This window comes from Colias croceus, chromosome Z (genome assembly GCF_905220415.1).
Source record: "Colias croceus chromosome Z, ilColCroc2.1".
NCBI classification, from domain to species: domain Eukaryota; kingdom Metazoa; phylum Arthropoda; class Insecta; order Lepidoptera; family Pieridae; genus Colias; species Colias croceus.
The window spans coordinates 4114379-4134891 of NC_059568.1; the positions used below are offsets into that span (position 1 = coordinate 4114379).

Consider the following 20513-nt stretch of genomic DNA (forward strand, 5'->3'; position numbering starts at 1 on the left):
TTCTTTTTTAGGTAAGATAAAATCGAACCCACTTGTGAACCCACTACTGTCTGACCTATGCCCGACTCATTTTATCTTTAGGTACTATATTTATATTAGCTGAAGCCGAACCTGCGAATATCTTATAATTTTAACATTATATTATTCCAACTCTTTGTCGTAATATGAATTTAAGGTTAAATAACGTACGAAAGGAAATATATCATAATGTATTTCATGGCCCTTTAGGTAGATAATACAATCGACTTGAATTACATAATTGTAAAGAACATTTTTTGTTTGTTAATCAAAATTTAACTAGTTAGGTACCTACTACTAGATCGATTTCAAAAATCACTACTTAATAATACATAATATGAAAGTTATCTTTAACGATGCACGTGTAATCGAATATAACCGGGGCAAGCTCGTAATTTCTTATTACTTTAGTTATTACTTAGTATTTAAGATTTACTAGCTTACCGCCCGCGGCTTCGCCCGCTTTGTCTAAAACCTAATAAATTATACACTTAAACCTTCCTCTTGAATCACTCTATCTATTAAAAAACCGCGTCAAAATCCGTTGCGTAGTTTTAAAGATTTTAAGCATACAAAGGGACATAGGGACAGAAAAAATGACGTTGTTTTATACTATGTAGTGATAAAACAATATAAAGAATAGTATTTTGATTCTATAAATGGTTTCTTTTATGTTTGACTAGTTGTGATTTGCGGTTTTACCCGCATTGCTCTGCTCCTATTGGCCCTGTTAGTAAATACTCAATTATTGAAAAATTTTAAAATCCATGCAGTACCACTGTACCTACCAAGGTACTTTTAGTTTAGCACGTAGGTCCCGGCATACAGACAAACATTAAACGTATAGTTTTGACTTTAGATAAAAATAATAAAAGTAAGCTTATAAAATGAATATTCAATATACTGAGAAATGTAATTTATTGCTCGTTTTTGTTCGATATTGGAGACGTCACCAAGTAGACGCTTGAAATAATCACAGAATGTCTAATTAATTATAGGAAGTCTATAATACAGCAAGCCATTACTTTATTTAACATCGTTCTTATCGGCTATAGATCGGTACGATTTTGTGGATCCCTTCGTGCGCGAATGGCACATGGCCGGTTTATAGACCCTTTAATAAAATAAGTGTTAGGTTTGGCTATATTATTTTATTCTGTGGCATGGGAATTTTTTTACTATGTTTGATGAAAATTTGTCAGATAGCTGCCGCCACAAAGTGGCGGATTAATTGCTTTTCACAACTAACTCAATATGGGTATGAAATAAAAGAGCTTAACTAGTTGAATGTTCTATGTATGTATACATATTACATATACCTAAAATTACAATATGACCAATTTCAATTCCAATATGACGGCGAACACAAAGTACCTAATAAGATTTTTTGTAAGAGAATTGTATTAAGATTTTTCTTCAGTTAATTTACAATTGTAATTTTTGTATTTGTGAAAAAAAGATGCATTTTTTTGGATTTGTGGAAAAAAATAGGGTATCTAAGCAAAGGGCAATAAAACAACATTTTCATTTTTAAACACCTATTATTTTGTGATACATACATTATTAAACATAAAACAATTCATTCTACCGATGGATTACACACTTGGGTCATTAAATAACATAATAATAACTAAAGAACGCTAGTAATTAAGGTACTTGTAGGGACATTATTGGGTAAATATTTAAGAGCTGATGTTCTGAGATTCATCGGAAGCTCCCAAATCTATTCCAGTGTCGTTGGCAGCATCGTCCACTTCCTCCTGAAATAAAATTATAGCTTTATACCTGCTCTGGTTAATTTTAATTACTTTTTTTTCATTATAACTCAAAAACGGCTGAAAAGATTTTAATGAAAAATGGTTCGTTAGATTTGTCTCTGAGAGGATTAGGATATTAACTCATAAAAATTAGAAAAAAAATACAAAAAATGTTAAATAACCGGACGAGTCGAGGCGAATTGGTCTCTGTTTCGTATATTGTTTTTAAAAAGTCATCATATAAAAATGTAACAAATGTGAAAGTTTTTTATTGAAAATATTTTTTTTTATTCTTGGTTCACCTATGCCTAAAAAATATCAATCGATGTAACTCTGAAAACATTTTTATAAAACCAGGAAGGACATAGGTATCAGTATAACTATAATTTACATAATATTTACCTTATAGACATCTACGAAGCTCTGCACTTCTTCCAGCATTTGCTTGTAGTGCAAATTCTCCTCACGCAAAGCCGCTTTAATCTGGCACAGTCTTTCATTCTCTTTAAGAGCCTCTTCCAGCTCTTTTCTATAAAAGAAAGAAAGATGTTACACAATATAGGTATTAAGTATTATTTTTAATAACATACTTAACCGTCAATACTGGACAAAATTTGACCAAGTGGAAGTTACAAGTTTCTTAATACAAAAATAGTTATCAAAATCGGTTCACCCAGTTGAAAGTTCTGAGTTAACAAACTCAAAGAAAAAAACAGTCGAATTGAGAATGTTTTTGAAGCTGGTTGAGTCCGCACTTAACTCGTGTAATATTCTGGTTCAAAGTAGGTTCAGGTATGAACGCGTAATAAAGGTTTTTTTTTTTCAATTATTTAGGACTACCGTCTACCGTTATTAAAGAACCCACAGAAGAAAAACAATCGGAAAAAAGATGTAAACTACAGCCGTGATGTCCATAAGTTCGAGGAAAGTGTGATTTTTCTTAATTTTACAAACATAAAAAATTACTTAGACTTCGAGCCATTTGGTATACGGGGCAACGGAGGGTGACCTCATCCCCCCTCCCGCATATGCACGTACTAAAGTCCACCATTTTTGGGAAACCCTATTCTTATTCATTATATTATAATATTTCAATTTTATAAAATCTTGATTGATTGCAGTCTACTTCTTCAAATAGATGAGTGGGTAGTGCTTATAATAATTAGGTACTATATCAAATTATTTTTCGCATTGAAGTGCTATTTGCGGTTTTGAAGTCGATTTAAATTTGGTTTAAAAATAAATAATTTATTTATGTTACGATATTTTGTGGGCCTAAGAGATTTTGATTCACAAAGCGCACACCATTATTCCGAATAAAATCAAAATATGAAGAGTTTACTTAAAGGCGCTTAAGGAACTTCTCGGGAACTGCTTGGTCCGATGAAAAATTCTCCTAGTGTAAAGTCGAAGATACATACATACGAAGATCATATTTATCGACGAAGGATTTTTATTACGACGGGTTAGATAAGGACATATTGCACTAAGAACATCGAACATTCATTGCTTCCAAATTTTATCGAACCACTTCTCTAACGTGACATTCCATCTTTGTTACAACTCTATATAAGACGAACGACGAACGCGTGCGTCTTTAATTACAAAAAATTGAAACCAAACGTACCTAATGCAAGGTACAACAAAATGTAAATCAGTCACAATTTTTCGAATGAAGATTGAGTAAAATTACTCAAATACAAAGCATTAGGCCGTAATAATATGAAGTCAAATTTCGACCACAAATGAAATGTTATGTATGCCTCAACTTAAACTTAATAGACCTATACAAATATATCTCACAAGGTTGCCAATTTCAAAACTCGACAACCGGGATTCACAACAGATTTTCGCGACCAGCGTTTTTGTGAAAAAATATGTAATGGATATTTTAAGATTGTTACAACTTTTAAAGTTAGTAGTTAAATCAATTTCAATGTATTTTTCTTAGTGTTTGTTTGCAAGAATTTTAGACTGCAAATTTTGTCCAGTTCTATCAATGACGATACTTTACTTTTTAACAAGTGATAACTGTGTTAAAAACAACCGACTTCAAACTTGCACTTGCAACATTTACAAATACAGACAAAAATGCTCATAAAATAAAAACTACTGGGCCTATCTGAATAAAATTTTTATGGGACCAATTCAACACCATCCCGCATCGAACAAAAAATAATCACGTAAATCGGTTCAGAAACCTAGGAGTAATCGGTGTACATACATAAAAAAAAAACATACCGGCCGAATTGATAACCTCCTCCTTTTTTTGAAGTCGGTTAAAAAAAATATATATGTATATATAAAAGAACTGGTTATATTCTTATTTTTACTTTTGAGTTTTGAGAGATTTTTCACATTTGTAAATAGATAGAAGAAGATTTTACAGAATTTAGCAACAATGCTCTATTTATATCCACAATTAGTTACCCCATTTAAAACTGAAAAAGCACCAAATTAATTTAAATGATTTAAATTGCTTTGATTGATTTATCTTCATTTGAATTAACACAATAACTTTAAAAAGTGATAGTAGATTATCCCTATAGATAAAGACGAATATTTGAACCAAAAATAGGAACTCTTAACTACAATTCTTCAAAAGCTTCTATATATTCTAGAAAACTCAAAAAAACAATTAATGTTAATTGATCAATAGAAATTTCTTCTTCTCATCCTAAAAGTTGCATTTATAAAAATAAAAGAACACAATAATACTTTTTGTGGTTTCTGCAACTGATGCTGGGACCTATGATAAAACACTTGGAAAAAAATACATACTATAAAATATCTTACCTTTTCTCTTCAGCTTGTTGATACCAATAGTTGTTGCTATGCAGACGCAGAGCTATACCCCCGTCATCCATATCGACTTGCACACTCCTGGTCTCTGACTTCTCATTTTTCTTGTCCTCACTATAACAAAGGAATGCAATTTTTTTTTTCAGAAAAATCAGTCACTAATAAACTAATGTGCAGTAATCATTCATCAATCACATTATTACGTAATGTATGTATTTTCATTTTGATAGAGCTCAGAATAAAATTGTCTTTTTTACACTTAAATTATTTATTACACACTAAATTAAGGAAATATTAAAGGATGCTTTAGAACAATATATCTATGTATATAATGAAAGTTAATGCACTTATAAAATATTGAATCAAAATATGCATTATAATAATTAATTAAATTCAGACGTAGCTCCACCGATATTTCTTTATCCTTCCATTACATATTATATAACCAAAATATATGTTAAAGCAGGCATACCCTAAAAAAATTATTAGGGTTTACATATTAATTTCTCTACACAAATTATTAAAACATCAACTTTTGACCTTTTGGTAAGAAATAGGTAGACAAACAATGTGATTTATTGCATTTATGTTGCAATCTATTTTCTTTACAGCTTCAAAGTTAATATTATAATTTTATGAAGAGATTTATATTATATTATTAAATAAAGCGATAAAGCTTTGAGAATATTTACCGGACAAAGTAATCTTCTATTTTCTGTTTTCTCGATGGTGTATTTTTGGTATCATTTTCAGTATTTTCAGACTCCAATAAATTGGATGGCTACACAATTAAAAATAAATTAATAATAGTTATTATACATAATATTATATTAACTAACACATCGAATTAATCACTTACAGCACTCATTTTGTTTTTTTTTTTCTGAATGCACGGAACACGAATTATCTAAATCAAAAGCAGTACAAACAATTAAAATATAAATATTTAAGTTTAGAACTGGAAAAGGAAAATATTCAAAAATCAACTTTGTTTGTTACTTTGTAACGTATTGTCAAAGACTAAGCACCGACACAGACCAAGTAGATGTTTAACACTGACAGTTAAAAAAAATTACGACAGATGTCAAGCAGATGGGCGGGCCAAGGGCGGGCCCGTAAAAAATTGATTCTTCAGTTCATAAACTTATACACAAACTAAAATCTTTAGTATCATTTATAAATTGCACTGAGGCTTTGTAAATTGTTTAAAACATACAAATAAAACAAAATTATTATTTTAGGTGACTATTTTTTTCTGGTTCAATTTTAATTCGTGATAACAGTTCAAAAGCCTCAAATTTATAAAACTCAGTTTAAAAAAAATTGTTTACCTTTTTTCTTATCGTAGATTTACTCTCATTTGTGAAATTGAGTTTGGACTAAATTCTGAATTTGAAATTGAGCTTGTTTGTCTCTCTTTCACATCGCAACAGAGCGATTCTACCACAAGATTCTACTTTACATAATTTTTGCGTCTGGTGATAGTTAGATAGCTAAAGATTATAGTAAAAATATTTATATTTCAAAATCACAAGATTTCTCTTGTATATTAAATAACGTCGTTATAATATTTCTATATTAGGTACATAATATTATTTCACGTAAGAGACTTATGTGCCGTGGTCATTTGTTATTAAATACTCAAATAGAACCTAATTTACCTACATATTGTATGTTAATTTTGTTGATGTTTTAATTCAATATGTAATATCGAAAAGCGCCTGAGCATCATTGACAAACCGCCAATAAACCGCCTTACGTGACAGTGACATTTCAATTATTAAAAAACTTATTCTCAACATTTTATTCATTATTTCGGATAGTGTAGAGTTTTTATCTTATTATAGAAGTAGATTAAAGATGGATTAAAATAATAAACACAATTTACATGATTAGTTTAAAAATGAAAGCTATTATTATAATTCGACGTTGTGTACTCGCTACGAAAGAAGTCCTACGGTAAAGATATGAACCAAATTTGACAGTTCGGAAATATACAGGGTGACTGGGAATTCGACGTGATCCTTCAAAGAGGTCATTTGCAACAAATTAAGTCCAGATAACCAGGGGTCAAAAATGGATGGTTATTTAGCTATGACTGATAAAATTTTCTGCCTTTTTACCAAAATCAATTAATTATGAAAAAACTACTACACTGTTAACATTCAATTTATATTTTTTTGAAAGCCGAAGAATGAGCGATCACTTTAAAAAAAAAACTTGCCCAAAACTTGCATCACCTCAAAAAAGAAAAGGGTCATAGCTCAATAACCATCCATTTTTGACCCCTGGTTATCTGGACTTAATTTGTTGCAAATGACCTCTTTGAAGGATCACGTCGAATTTCCAGTCATCCTGTATATTATGTATTTTTGTGTATTTTATGAGGCTTGGTTCAAGCCGCTGCAACGTGTTACCGAAACATTATAATTGGTATTGATCCTCTTTATTTTCTCAATGTCACATAGGTCATAGCTAGTAAGTCTGTTTTCTTTGCGCCTAATGTTTATGTCACAATCTTATTGGCTGATTTGTGTATCGAAAATCTGTTCACCAATCGCAGTAAGAGTTTTTAATTTTAACTCTGCGAGTTAGAAGTAGAGAACGTCTATAATCAATTCTACCGGCGAGGTGACCCGGCTGACCGCTAACTACCTGCCTGGTGATCGCTACTTGCAATACTTGATAGTTGTTTCAATATAGGCAAAGGTAAGTAGGTAAAATCTACAAAGTTATATATTTAATCAATTAAATTGTATATCTTTAGAAAAGGATAGGGAGTATATGTTATCAATGGCCGCTTCGATAGCGGACAATAATTATTAATTTCATAACTTTTATTACTCTTATTAAATCACGTATTATTACAGGCTACATATCAATCATGGGTCGTAAATTTGTCGTTGGTGGTAATTGGAAGATGAACGGTGATAAGAACCAAATCAATGAAATCGTCAACACCTTGAAGAAGGGTCCTTTAGACCCTAATGCTGAGGTATGTGCTATATACCTATATCATTCAGATCCCTGTATCTCTACAAATAATAATTACAATAATTTTTCAATTTTCAGGTGATTGTGGGTGTGCCAGCAATCTACTTGGCCTATGTCAAGGGCATCATTCCTGACAACATCTCGGTGGCTGCCCAAAACTGCTGGAAGGTGCCTAAGGGAGCTTTCACTGGTACATACATTATACTAGAAATTTCAAAATATTTCCTCAGCATGATTTTAACTTGAATTTACTTATTTTTATATTTTTTTGAAAATCTTATTTTGGTTTTATTAAATATCTGTAATTTCTGATACAGGTGAAATCTCCCCGGCTATGATCAAGGACATTGGTGCGAATTGGGTGATCCTGGGCCACTCTGAGCGCAGAACCATCTTCGGTGAAAAAGACGACCTAGTTGCTGAGAAGGTAAATTGTACCGACTTCATGAATACAAACATATATTTATTTATGTAACTGTCATTCAATATATTGTTTTGACTACATATCTAAAAAGTCATGTCAAAGTCTTTTATATTTACGAAAATATCTAATAAAATATGATAATTTCTATTACAGGTGGCCCACGCCCTTGAATCAGGTTTGAAGGTCATCGCCTGCATCGGTGAGACCCTTGAAGAGAGAGAGGCTGGTAAAACGGAAGAGGTGGTTTTCAGGCAGACACAAGCCTTGGTACCAGCTATTGGGAACAATTGGGACAAGGTGGTCCTGGCATATGAGCCTGTCTGGGCTATAGGAACTGGCAAGACTGCCTCCCCTGCTCAGGTATGTGAACATTATGTAAATTTGGATTTTTGGTATCAATTATTATTAGATTTTAGAAAGCAAATCTTATTAATGTGCTATTTTCATTTTGATGTCTTCAAAAAATGTTTTTCTTATCTTATCTATCTGATTTGATACATAATGATAGAAGATATTTTTATTAGTCTTTTTGTTCATTGCAAATTATCTAATAATATTACTATAATATGTTTTTTATTAATCATTATATATGTCCACAGGCTCAAGAGGTCCACGCGTCTCTCCGCAACTGGATTTCCAAGAACGTTTCTGCTGATGTAGCGCAGGCTGTGCGCATCCAATACGGCGGGTCTGTGACTGGCGCGAATGCTAAGGAATTGGCCGCTTGTGCTGACATCGATGGGTTCCTCGTTGGAGGCGCCAGCCTGAAGCCCGAGTTTGTGGATATTGTGAACGCCACTAAATGAGTGTGTACCTTCCAGATCTTCCCCCCTTGTTTGATGTAATGTGGTTATGACGCAATGCGAAGTTTGTAGCCATCGGCGAATTTTTTTATAGGGCAACATCTTTGGGCGCGTATTTTTGAAGTATTTACCTACATATACAATTTTTTCTAAATTCATATTTGAACAAAAATTTTTAAAGGAAAATTTTGGCCATGTCACCATCAAAGCGATTTATACAAACTTCCATTGCTTTCGTGACCACATACAAGGGAGGATCCCGTTCGTACGCAGTTATTTCGTTCTCGAAAATCAGTGTACCCGAGAGATTAGAGAAGAAATACTCAGTGATATGAATGGGCAGCGACTGTGTCGTATGGACTGATTCTACAAGTCAAAGTGACATGCATAATCTCGTGAAAAACATAAGTGTCTATTTAACCACCAACAATATTTAGTACTGGCAATACATGCATACATACAGAAAGTATGAAATCTTCTTATTGCATTTAGAATTTAAACAAAAAATTTACATCTTCATTTTATCAGTACTAAATGTTGTTATCATGTAATCATGTATTGGAACTTAACATAAGTGTATTTCTACGCACAATTATGATTTGATTTGTTTTATCGGTCAGTTTGCGTTTGTTTGTCGTATGTTGATATTTTTTCGACTGTTATTTTTATCGGCTCGTCTGATAAATCGTTAAGATTAAGTTAATTTACATTTGTTTAAAATGTGCGTATATTTAAATAAAAGTCTATGTCGTATAAATTGTTTTTTATTAACAAGCCCGTTACACAATTAAATCTAGTTTGAGTGATGCTTATTTTAATAATATCTTGTGTATAAAATAACTATTTGTACCATTTTCATCCCGTTCTTAATAAAAAATATACAATTATGTTTACTCCTTAAGGCATTGCTCGCCTTTTTATGCAGGTACACAATACAAATGTATAATATTATACATACAAAACGTATAAGATTATACAATACAAAATTAATGCTCGGACTATACAATATCATAGTACTCTATACATAATTATTGTATTTTATAAAATAAGGATTGAAGCAAATGCATATAATCTCATACATAATAGTACTTATGTTTTCAATTTTCTCTTAACGAAAAACTGGCCTTCAGCAGAAAAATTAGGGCGTCATTTATCTAATTATAATTGCAACAGCGATTGTTCTTTTTGTACTCCTACAACAATAATGTTGATAAACCTTTTTATATAAATGTATATAAGCGAAATAAATGATGCAGATTGTAGTATTCTTGTAGGCATTTTTAAGTGTCCTCCAGGAATGGCGATGTTATACTTTCGTATTACAACTTGCTGTGTCGAATGTATTTTTATCGCGAAGTATGCAATTCGACGCAGGTGACTCTCCTGGATGGTTGAAAGTTGAAACCTATTTAATTATTTCGCCTTTATTTTTGAGGTTGATTGGGTTTGGATCGACATTGCTATGGATTAACATTTATTATTAATTATCCGTATATCGACCTAATTGAACTATCAAGTACAATAAAAAAAAATACATAGTTAAAGTAATGTTGACTTATGTTGGATGATTTAAAATATTTTTGATTCCTCATGCCACTTTAATAAAATTAAACATATATGAGTGTTTCTCATTTTTATAAATCCACATAGGTACCTAGGTACTTACTAATATAACAATGTATTATGTGGCCCACCAATGTCTAATATCTTAACTATTAATATCTAATTTTAAAATCACAGGAGCAGATGCACTTTATAATACCAAGTACCAACTACATTCATATTATGATAATATCGATCATTCATATGATTAAAATTATAATTATTGTATGTAAAATTTCAAGTCTAGGTAACACACTAAAATCTAAAATGTAAACCGTTTCACCAAAATGTTAATGATTATCTAAAACTGCTGGTCCCAAAAACGGCAGATGTTTCACCACAGGCTCTCCGTAACTAAATAAGTCTCTAACAGGTTCGAAACATCTTGCTATAAATGAGAGAATCAGTAGCCAGAATAAAATCTTGACGATCCAGTCGAGGAAGTAAAGGCTGAAAAAGAAATAGAAGAATATTAAGCATATCAAGAATCAAAGGAATGTTGCTCATTACTAGTCAAGCAGTTTTACAATAAGAATAAAAAAAAGATAAGTTTGTCTCCTAAAAGGAAGTCGCTCTAAGAGATCATGAGAGGAGATTAGATTTTATTAGATATTTATTAGATATTTATTAGATATTTGATTACACACTTACAAGTTGTGGTAATGTCTGTTTATGTGGATCTTGTTAGGATCTTCCTTGAAACAGAATACTCGACCGCCCTCAACACAGCTATGCAGATATTGCACTTTATCCACCTCCGTCAGATCTGTGTTAAATCTTTTATTGTCCTCCTCTGTCAGTTGCAATTTAATATTATCATAATTCGGGCAAGGGAAGCTCCAAGGTCTAATTGTGAAGTATTGCAGTACTTCTAGACCTTGACTTATTCGTTCTTGCACTCGAAGCATGCTGAAAAATAATAATTGTTTTTAAGTAGAAGTACTTTTCCATTACGTTTTGTACGAGATTACGATACATTAACCTGTAACGTAATTTATTCCGCACAAAGTTATTACATTTTTTTGTTACTAATTGTGATGTTATCTTTATTATTTACAATCTAATGTAGTTGTGGTTGTATAATGTTTCTGTATGAAACACTAGAGCTACGTATAATTATTTAAAAATAGTTTTTATCACTTACAATCGCTTTTGTCCAGTAATAAGTAACAGAAAGTCTATGCAATAAGCTGGCAATAGGTGGTAGAATATTCTCTTGAACTCGTGTAACGCATAGTTCGTGGTTATGTCCCCATTGGGGTACCACAGCGGCCACGCGAGAGGGTATTTGCGGCCGTAATCCTTAGCAATGGTCAGCACTTCTCCCCAAGTTGTAGGCTTCTGGTGGCCAATGTTTATATTGTATATTGGGATTACCTCGGCCCTGTTAGAGAGTAACTTGAATTTATAATAGTGAAGGAAGTAACAAAATAAAGTGTGATGGAAAAATATAGCGTCAAACTAGCATTTCTTGCAACTATAATATCTCCTTTCACAACTGGTGTTTCTCCGAAAAACGTTATCTGATTGGATTTAAAATTCTATCTTTATGTAGACGTAAAGCGTGACTTCGTTAAGATAAGGCATAGTTTTGTCATTGAGGTGGGTATCTATGGTACTCACTTTTCTTTTCGGTTCGACTCAATCATACCCAAAGCAATGATAGCATTGATTGCGGTATCCACTGGTATGACCTGTGCGAGCAAGCTCCCGTCGCAAAGCATACTCCGGATAGCGCCCTTGCCAGCACCCAGCATCAAACCCACTGGACCGTTGAGGTTGTCTACCCAGCCTGGCAGAGGCTCTGCTAGAGCTGGACACACTGGAAATAAAATAAATAAATCGTTTACTTCTTTTCTCGACTAACATGTTAAGATACAGGCTTTAGGTAAAGAAAACTGGTTCTGGTATCGCAGGTCACCAAGTTAACACCATTGCGTGGATAAAGGTCCCATCGGAATGAGGTATGTATATGTATCTCTCACAAATATTCTACCAAGAAATCTCTTGCACTTGTATAATATTAGAAAGGATGGATGAAAACTAAGATTGCAAAATTTTTTGTTCGCAATCGCAAAAGTTAAAGGTTAAAATAAAATATCATGATCTGGGGGCACGGTAGTGCCCCCGCCAAGACGAGCAAAGCGAACAAGCGAAGCGCACGGGCACTACCTACCTTTTCTCGAAGCGCTTCGACGTTTTTTTGAACCCTCATAACTTGGGTTTGGATTATGCTAGATCAACAAAATTTTCGGGATATATTGCCAATAGCGGACTTATTGAAAATATTAAGTTTTAATTACATTAGCTTTTATACTTCAGATTTTATTTATATCTAAAAAACACTAATTTCGTCACTGACTCACTGATGATCATCAAAATTCTTAAGGTATTTCCTAATGTCCTAGAAAGCTGAAATTTTGTATGTAAGCTAGTATTAGCACACAAACAACAAAAAAATTATAAAACTTGTAACTTTCATCCCCCAACCCCTTAAACTAGGGAATGGGAGTTTGTATGAGACCTGTAATTTTAAATTAAATTTTGATGACGCTAGAGGTCTAATCTAATAATCTAAAACTTGGTTCCCCTAGATATATATATGCATAGGTACTCCTTGTTAAAAAAAAATTAAAAATTTAATCGAAAAATAAAATTTTGTTACAAACAACTTACAAAAAGAAATGAAATCCCAACAAAAACATTTTCATGTAAAATGTTGCCAAGACGAGCCCATATGACTCGCACTGTGAAAAAGTTATCAGATCTCATGTAGAGCCAAGCTTCTAACACTACACGCCCTAACTCTACAAGGCCTAACTTCACAAACTCTACACCTTAGTCAAAATATGTGGCTTGGCCGTTCGTTACTACAACAACTATTGTATAACACAAAAGTAATGAACAGTGAATTAATATAATTTTTCACCTTACGCCGATGTGAATGTAGCGAAATGGCCAAGCCACATATTTTGACTAAGGTGTAGAGTTTGTGAATAGGCCTTGTAGAGTTAGGGCGTGTAGTGTTAGAAGCTTGGCTCTACATGAGATCTGATAACTTTTTCACAGTGCGAGTCATATGGGCTCGTCTTGGCAACATTTTACATGAAAATGTTTTTGTTGGGATATTGAACTATACCTAATTATGTAGCATGTATGTTCATAAAAAATTGCATTGTATTAAATATTATCATACATTTTACTTCGAAATCTCTATATTTTAATAGAAATTTCTACTCTTTACGGACATTTTGATCCGCTACGTTTGCGTAATGATGATATCAGTATTCCTAGAATAGCTTTTCAAGTTTAGGCCTTAACGCTTTCTCAGTATGAGAGGTAATGTTATTTTACATATAATTAGAACGTTGTACATATTGGAAATGTTTTTATTATTTTTGTTATGGTTCTCTATTCCTTGATGGATTTATATTTAATAGAATAAAGCATACAAAGTCTTATCATATCTCTATATGTTATATCTCAGTGTTTACATGTAATAGACATCTGTATTCTGTAATACGCATGTACGCATGCAGGTATTGATCGGTCAGTAGTTACCTGTAAAACCTTATTATCTATGGCTACCTAGTTATCTATGAGTTGTAATAGGCGTAGCGCTGCACATTCTACGAGATGAATTTCAAATGAATGCAAATATAATTATTTAAATTCAACGAATCGGTAACATACTATCCTACGAATATTATAAAGTTTGTGAGGATGGATGTATGTGTATGTTCACATACTACTGAACCGATTACAATGAAATTTAGAACACATATAGAGGGTAACTTGGATTAACACAAAAGATAGATTTTACACCGGAAATCCCAGGGGAATGTGGAAACTATGCGGGTTTTTCTTTAAAACGCGGGCAAAGACGCGGGCGGAATAAATTTCGCGGAAAAAATTTCATCAAAATCGGTTGAGAGGTTTAAGCGGGAACGCGTAACAGACAGACAGACAGACAGAGTAACTTTCGGATTTATAATATTAATAATATATAAAAATATAATAATATAAGTATCCATACTTATAATTATTCATTATTAATATTAATATAATATTAAAAATGCGAAAGTAACTCTGTCTGTCTGTCTGTTACTCAATCACATGCAAACTACTGAACCAATTTGCATGAAATTTGGTATAGAGATATTTTGATACCCGAGAAAGGACATAGGATAGGTTTTATCCCGGAAATCCCACGGGAACGGGAACTATGCGGGTTTTTCTTTGACTGTGCGGGCGATACCGCGGGTGGAAAGCTAGTGCTAAATATTTTTAAACGTGTATGTAAAAAATTGCATAAATCGTGAATTTAAGATTACGATACCAAGATCGTGTGAATTTAAAACTAATTTATTTATACATAATTGTTTTATTTTCTCATAAACAAGGTATCACGAACAAAACACTTTGTGAACAAAAAATGAATGAATGAATGAATTAAAAATTCTTTATTGCACACAAAATACAGGATTACAAAATTTACAGGACTACAAAATTTACAGGATTACAAAATTTACAGGATTACAAAATTTACAAAATAAGAGCGGTACAAGTTAAAATAGGTATACGTACAGAGGGCAGGGCGGTCTTATCGCTGTGCGACTTGCGAGTGAAGTTTGTGTTTATATGGCAGTTATGTTTTCGTATTTTCATATTTTTTTGTCGTAATTTTGTTGAGTTTTTCTTTTATATTTAAGATTTTTCTCCTGACTATAACGAACACATCAAAATAAAAATTATCGAAATCGGTTCAGCCGTTCACGTGAGATGCTGTCACAAATTAATATAGGGATGCATTTTTATACATCTATCTTCTTATGTATAAAATTCCCCTGTCACAATGTTAGTTACCATATGGCGTATACCGATTCTCATGAAATTTTGTGTGCATATCGGGTAGGTCTGAGAATCGGCTAACATCTATTTTTCATATCCCTAAATGATGAAGAGTAAGGCAGAACAACGCAACGTTTGCTGGGACAGCTAGTATATAATATAAAAATGAAACCCGATTCGCGTTGTCACGGCATCACCGTGATGGCTGAACCGATTTCGATAATTCTTTTTTGAATATATGTATTATGTATTCCTTGAAGTACGTGGATGGTTCTCATGAAGAGAAAACGTAAATATGTACCACGGGCGAAGCTGGGGCGGACCGCTAGTTAAAAATAAATCTTAAAATCTAACTTCAATACACTTACCTATACTCGGTCTTGCAATAACCACGGGTAAAGATTCAAACGCATCCGCGACGATGGATTCGGCTAGTCTCTTAGAGAAAGTATAGCAGTTCGGATGGGCGCCCAAAAGGGAAGGAGTCAGGAGCGCTAATTGCTTATCATCCAGCCATTCTATGAGTCTCATTATGTCCGATGGTTGTACGGTCGGTGCATGGATCTGTAATCATTGTAAATAGTTACCAATAAATAATAATAAAATTTTTGTTTTACCAAAACATTATAACATTACATAATTATTGCACTGTCTCTTGAACTAGAAAAGCTCTGTAGTCTGTATCTTAAGACTTAAGAGCTAAGTTTTAATGTCCAAGAAAAAAAATACGTTAAATCAAAACATAACTGCAAACTATTATACATTTTTTGTTACTTTGGAAATCTTTTGTATTTGATAAAATCTATGTAAATGATGTCATAAATTATAATACTATGAGAATATAGCTTTTATGTCTTTTTTGTGTAGTGTTTCTCGATGTTAGCCAGTAGGGCTAACGAGGACATCGCGTAGGTGAACAGATTCATCCTGTTAGCGACATGCGCAAGGGCGTCCCGCCTTGACGGGGATCACGAACCTCGGCTTGGCCTGTCGCTTGAGTGGAGGAGGCTGGAAAGGCCGGCATCGGTAGGGCAGATTTTATGGCATAGTATCATAAAACATGAAGATTTTTTCATTGCTAGTATTATAAGATACCTTAGTCGTTAATTTTGAACTCGTAATGTTTTGCGCAATTTTATTAATTTTTGGGGCTCGACTTAGAAAAATGCTAACTATACAATTACCTTTTCCTCTAAAACCTTATAATCAGGGTAGCAGAACGCGGTAGATAAATGCACCACTAGTTGCAGCTTCTTCAATCTTTTAGCCACATTTAGAGTCCTCTGAGTACCGCAAGTGTTCATATTAACATTGTCCTTTAATGGTGCTTCTAGCCTTAACGTCGCAGCGAAGTGAAACACTAAGTATATTTCTTCGGATAGTTTTTCTATATCATTTTCGGATAGACCAAAGTTCTCGAATAGCACGTCACCCTGTAATGCCTTAATCTTCTTGAAGCTTGCTGGACGTTCGTTTCTTATACGGTCGAATAGCTGGAAATAATATATTTTTTTACTTTATACATATATGTATTTAGACAAAATGGATGTTTCTGTATTTAATAGATATTGAAAGCAGTAAAAATTATTACATATTCCAATGTTTATCATACCAGTGACCTATTTACGCTGAGGTAACGTGGAGGTAACCTATATTATGTTTTGCACTATAGTGACTAGATAATTAAATATCTCCATTGAAGCAAATCGAGTCAAGCACTCGGTAATCATTCCGCTCAGTCGGCATAGCAATATTATGTTATTGTATCCGAAAGATACATATATTTTAATATCTTAATCCGCTTAGGGGCAGCTTTTTTAATCTATAGCAATAATAGCATTGGAGCATCTGTTGTGTGGGTGAAACCGTACAGGTAGTTAAAGAAATTTCGGAAGTAGGTATTACGTTACGCTCATCGACCACACAATACGCTGCAACAGAGGGGATTGCCGATTACCAAATACCATAGTAGTGAATGGCCGGAGATGGAATTAGGGGTTTTGGCATTGAGAAACTGTTTTAAATATTACGGTACATATTTTATAATACCCAATAACAATGATGAAGGTATTATGTTAAATGTGATTTTATATGTATTTTAGAATAGCAAAGTCATAGTTATTAATTATTATAATAATAGTTGCTCTCTCCAGTATATGTCAGTCTGAGTTATTCGAGCAAAGTAGGTCGGACGATGGATCGGGAATATAATCCATCTTCCGGTCACAGATTAGTAAATATGTAGTTACTACGGTCCGGTGAGGCGGCGTAAGACGTGTCCCGCTCTCGCCCCGGGAGGGTGGGCCACAGTAAATTGAATACGAAAAGTACGGTAACTACTTTACTAAGCGGCTTTCATAAACATGCGCATCAACGAGATTTGTAAACAGTCCGAGTCGTCCCGGTATTGTCAGTAGCGAGTGAACTCTCTAAGAGCGCACGCAACGACTTCAACGGCCGCGGCGTATCGCGAAGTTACGCCGATACATGTCAAGTTAAATTGCTTGCTTCAAGGGTGCGTAGGTATATTTAATTGAAATGGTTTCGTTGCTTTACTGTTCGTTTTCAATAAACTATGATAGTCACGTAAACCTGCAGCTGTAGGTTTGCGTTTGGGCTGCCGTGGCCGAGAGGGTCGCGGATGAATGCTAACCACCTGTTGCCTCAAAAGAATACAGTGGAGTTTAGTCCGGTAGTCTTCTATTGTGTACTCCATTATTAAAGGTATAAGTATCGAGGAAAGGCGCTTAGGGCTATTCTTTTTTGTTTTGGAATCAATTTATGTGGAGTCGTAGGTATCTCAAAGTGGAGAGGAATGCCCACGTATAAATATTTATGTGAAATATGTATATTATGTAATATTATACATGAATGTTTCTCTTAAAATAAATAAATTCAGATAATCTAGGTATTAGATAAAAATCTATCTAAATTTTAATAATTACGTATTATGTTAAATGTGATTTTAAATTTATTTTAGATACACATTTTATCGTCAAATCACAAGAGCATAAAATGATTTATTGTGTTTATTGTTTCTTGAAAATAATTTACATTTAGTTAATTCAAAATAAATAAAAATAATGCAATGCATGCAATTATATTTTTAGCTATAAAAAAACAAAGACAATAAGTTTATCTACATTCAATCTTAAAAAAGTAGAATTACTTACTGGCAACCTCTGCATTTCCTCTAACCTCTGATTGACGGATTTCCCGCGCTTCGGTCGCATTAGTATATAAATGTTGCCAATATCAGGGACGCTGTAGAGAAGCTTCTCAACCAGCACCTTTCCCATGAAACCAGTGCCTCCGGTCACGAGGACACTCTTGCCTTTATAGAACTCCGCCACAGACATCCCGGCCGACATCCTGGACAAGACAATACATTTAGAATCACATCAAAGCATTTTTTATAATATCATCTGTGGTTTTAAGTTTGTTATAATTTCGTGTTTCAATGTTTCGAGAACACTGGATTGATTTAAGTGGAGTGTTTTGTATTTGCTTGATTTTTTAGCGCTTTGAACATAGGTTAATAATTGGTAAACGATTGAAAAAGAAACAGATAAATGTTGTGTTGTGTTTGATGTCACATCTAGCGGGAGAGAAACAAGCGGCAAGAGATTAAAGTTTCCTCTGTAGTCCTCTTCTTAAAAGTCGACCGTGAGAAATTTTGTCGGTCATTTAAATTTTAAAGCACCGTCATATACATAAATAAATATATTGTTTACTTATGCAAATAAAATCTAACTAGATAAGGACACTTTCGGGTCTTTTTACGTGTTGCATGCAGGTTGCTTTATGTTTCATTGGTATGATTTGTTCTAAAAATTTCCCTGAAAAACTTATTAAATTATGAAGTTTAGAATTTTTTACACACACCTTTTGTTCAGTAATTTGAGTTATAAACAACATAAACTACTTATTTAAGTGAACAACATAAACGTTGGATACATAGCGGAAATTAACACGTCAATTCTCATATGCTTTGCGAAGGCAATGGGTGAATTAGATTACTCAAGATAATTGAATAGAGCGTGCGTTCCGTTAGAAAGTAATTTATTTGGAACAATTTTAGGTAATGTTCGTTGAGAGAAAGAGCGATCCGCGAAGCCAGTTTGGTTAACGCACGTGGTTAGCCACGTTTTGTGAATACGTTTCAAAATAGCGTGTCGAAATTTCTCGGTGATTTAAATCTTCGTTTGGATAAATGTGGCGGTACAAGTTTTTTTGTCGCCATTGTTAATAGATTAAACATGTAGGTAGTGTAGATAAATAATAATCATATTCACGACTATAATTTCATAGGTTTTAGTTGTATTTTTTTTTTGCTTTTTTTTTTCGTTTAGACTTTGGGAGTGTAAAACTGTAAACTTGTACTTATTCACTTTTAGGAACTTACGTGAATATTTTTGAAGTGAAAACTTAAAAATCTTAAACTCGCGTCAGGACACGTGGCCTGATCGAAAAAGCGTAAGACGGATTATTATTTTTTTAGCCCTTATATTCCATGCGTAAGACGGATACCATTCCAAAATATCAAACATGCTGAACGTTAATAATCAAGTTTTCACTTCTGCCGGCACTCCCGGAGTGCAACCCGTCTTTTTTTGTTTTAATACTAGGTATTATTGTATTCCTCATAATGATAGGTATATAATATTATATCCTAGCCGAATATAATTTCAGTTTTCGATCGCTCTAAGTATGAAAACTATAATTTAATTAAGTTTATTTTAATAAATTAGCTAAATTGGTTGTTTTTGTTTTGAAAAAAATATCATGTCTCATGCAATTTAATAATGGTGAAACGTAATTAGTTATACCTCACTTAAACACACATTCTAAATTATCTTCCTTGTTTTTGTGATAATAACATTAAGTACTTGAATAATGAACAATTACTAAGTACACTTACATATTATATATTAAATATTATGTCATACATACCATTTTATTGGTAAAAACTAAAAATAGGTACATTACTACAGGTAACATGTAAGTATTTATTAACAAACGTCAGGTTAGTCACCACCCAAGAACAACAGAAAGAATTTTGTAATGCTTGAAAAAATTTTTTTCATAAGTGGGTTATACTTAGTTAGGTATTTTATAAAAAGCTAAACTTTTTAATTATTTTTTTTAACTTTTTAAACAAGAACCTATAAATAAACCAATAATTATATACAATTCAATAAATATACATATTTTATATGATATTTTGAAAATAGGTTATAACGTCATTTACCCCGTGGTTAG

General features: G+C 32.9%; 3 protein-coding genes across 3 annotated transcripts in view; 1 reads left to right on the plus strand and 2 right to left on the minus strand.

The window, feature by feature from the left end:
• Positions 1 to 1539: 1539 nt before the first annotated feature.
• Positions 1540 to 5617, minus strand: LOC123705512 (geminin-like). Its single transcript, XM_045654312.1, has 5 exons — positions 5437 to 5617; positions 5270 to 5358; positions 4572 to 4691; positions 2178 to 2304; positions 1540 to 1778 (listed from the first exon to the last, which is right to left on the minus strand). Exons 1-5 carry the CDS (start codon positions 5443 to 5445, stop codon positions 1701 to 1703), a joined length of 423 nt encoding a protein of 140 aa, XP_045510268.1. The 5' UTR covers positions 5446 to 5617; the 3' UTR covers positions 1540 to 1700.
• A 1511-nt stretch (positions 5618 to 7128) lies between these two features.
• LOC123705514 (triosephosphate isomerase) lies at positions 7129 to 9555 on the plus strand. Its single transcript, XM_045654314.1, has 6 exons — positions 7129 to 7286; positions 7448 to 7572; positions 7650 to 7761; positions 7889 to 7998; positions 8149 to 8355; positions 8595 to 9555. Exons 2-6 carry the CDS (start codon positions 7462 to 7464, stop codon positions 8799 to 8801), a joined length of 747 nt encoding a protein of 248 aa, XP_045510270.1. The 5' UTR covers positions 7129 to 7286; positions 7448 to 7461; the 3' UTR covers positions 8802 to 9555.
• The window catches only part of LOC123705513 (putative fatty acyl-CoA reductase CG5065), a 35850-nt gene continuing 24883 nt past the window's right edge, over positions 9547 to 20513 (minus strand). The window contains exons 2-8 of the mRNA XM_045654313.1: positions 18425 to 18623; positions 16436 to 16744; positions 15620 to 15815; positions 12024 to 12222; positions 11545 to 11784; positions 11052 to 11309; positions 9547 to 10850 (exon numbers count right to left, since the gene is read on the minus strand). Coding sequence (XP_045510269.1) covers positions 10691 to 10850; positions 11052 to 11309; positions 11545 to 11784; positions 12024 to 12222; positions 15620 to 15815; positions 16436 to 16744; positions 18425 to 18622 — 1560 coding nt within the window. The 5' untranslated portion in view covers position 18623 and the 3' untranslated portion in view covers positions 9547 to 10690. The remainder of the gene's footprint in view (positions 10851 to 11051; positions 11310 to 11544; positions 11785 to 12023; positions 12223 to 15619; positions 15816 to 16435; positions 16745 to 18424; positions 18624 to 20513) is intronic.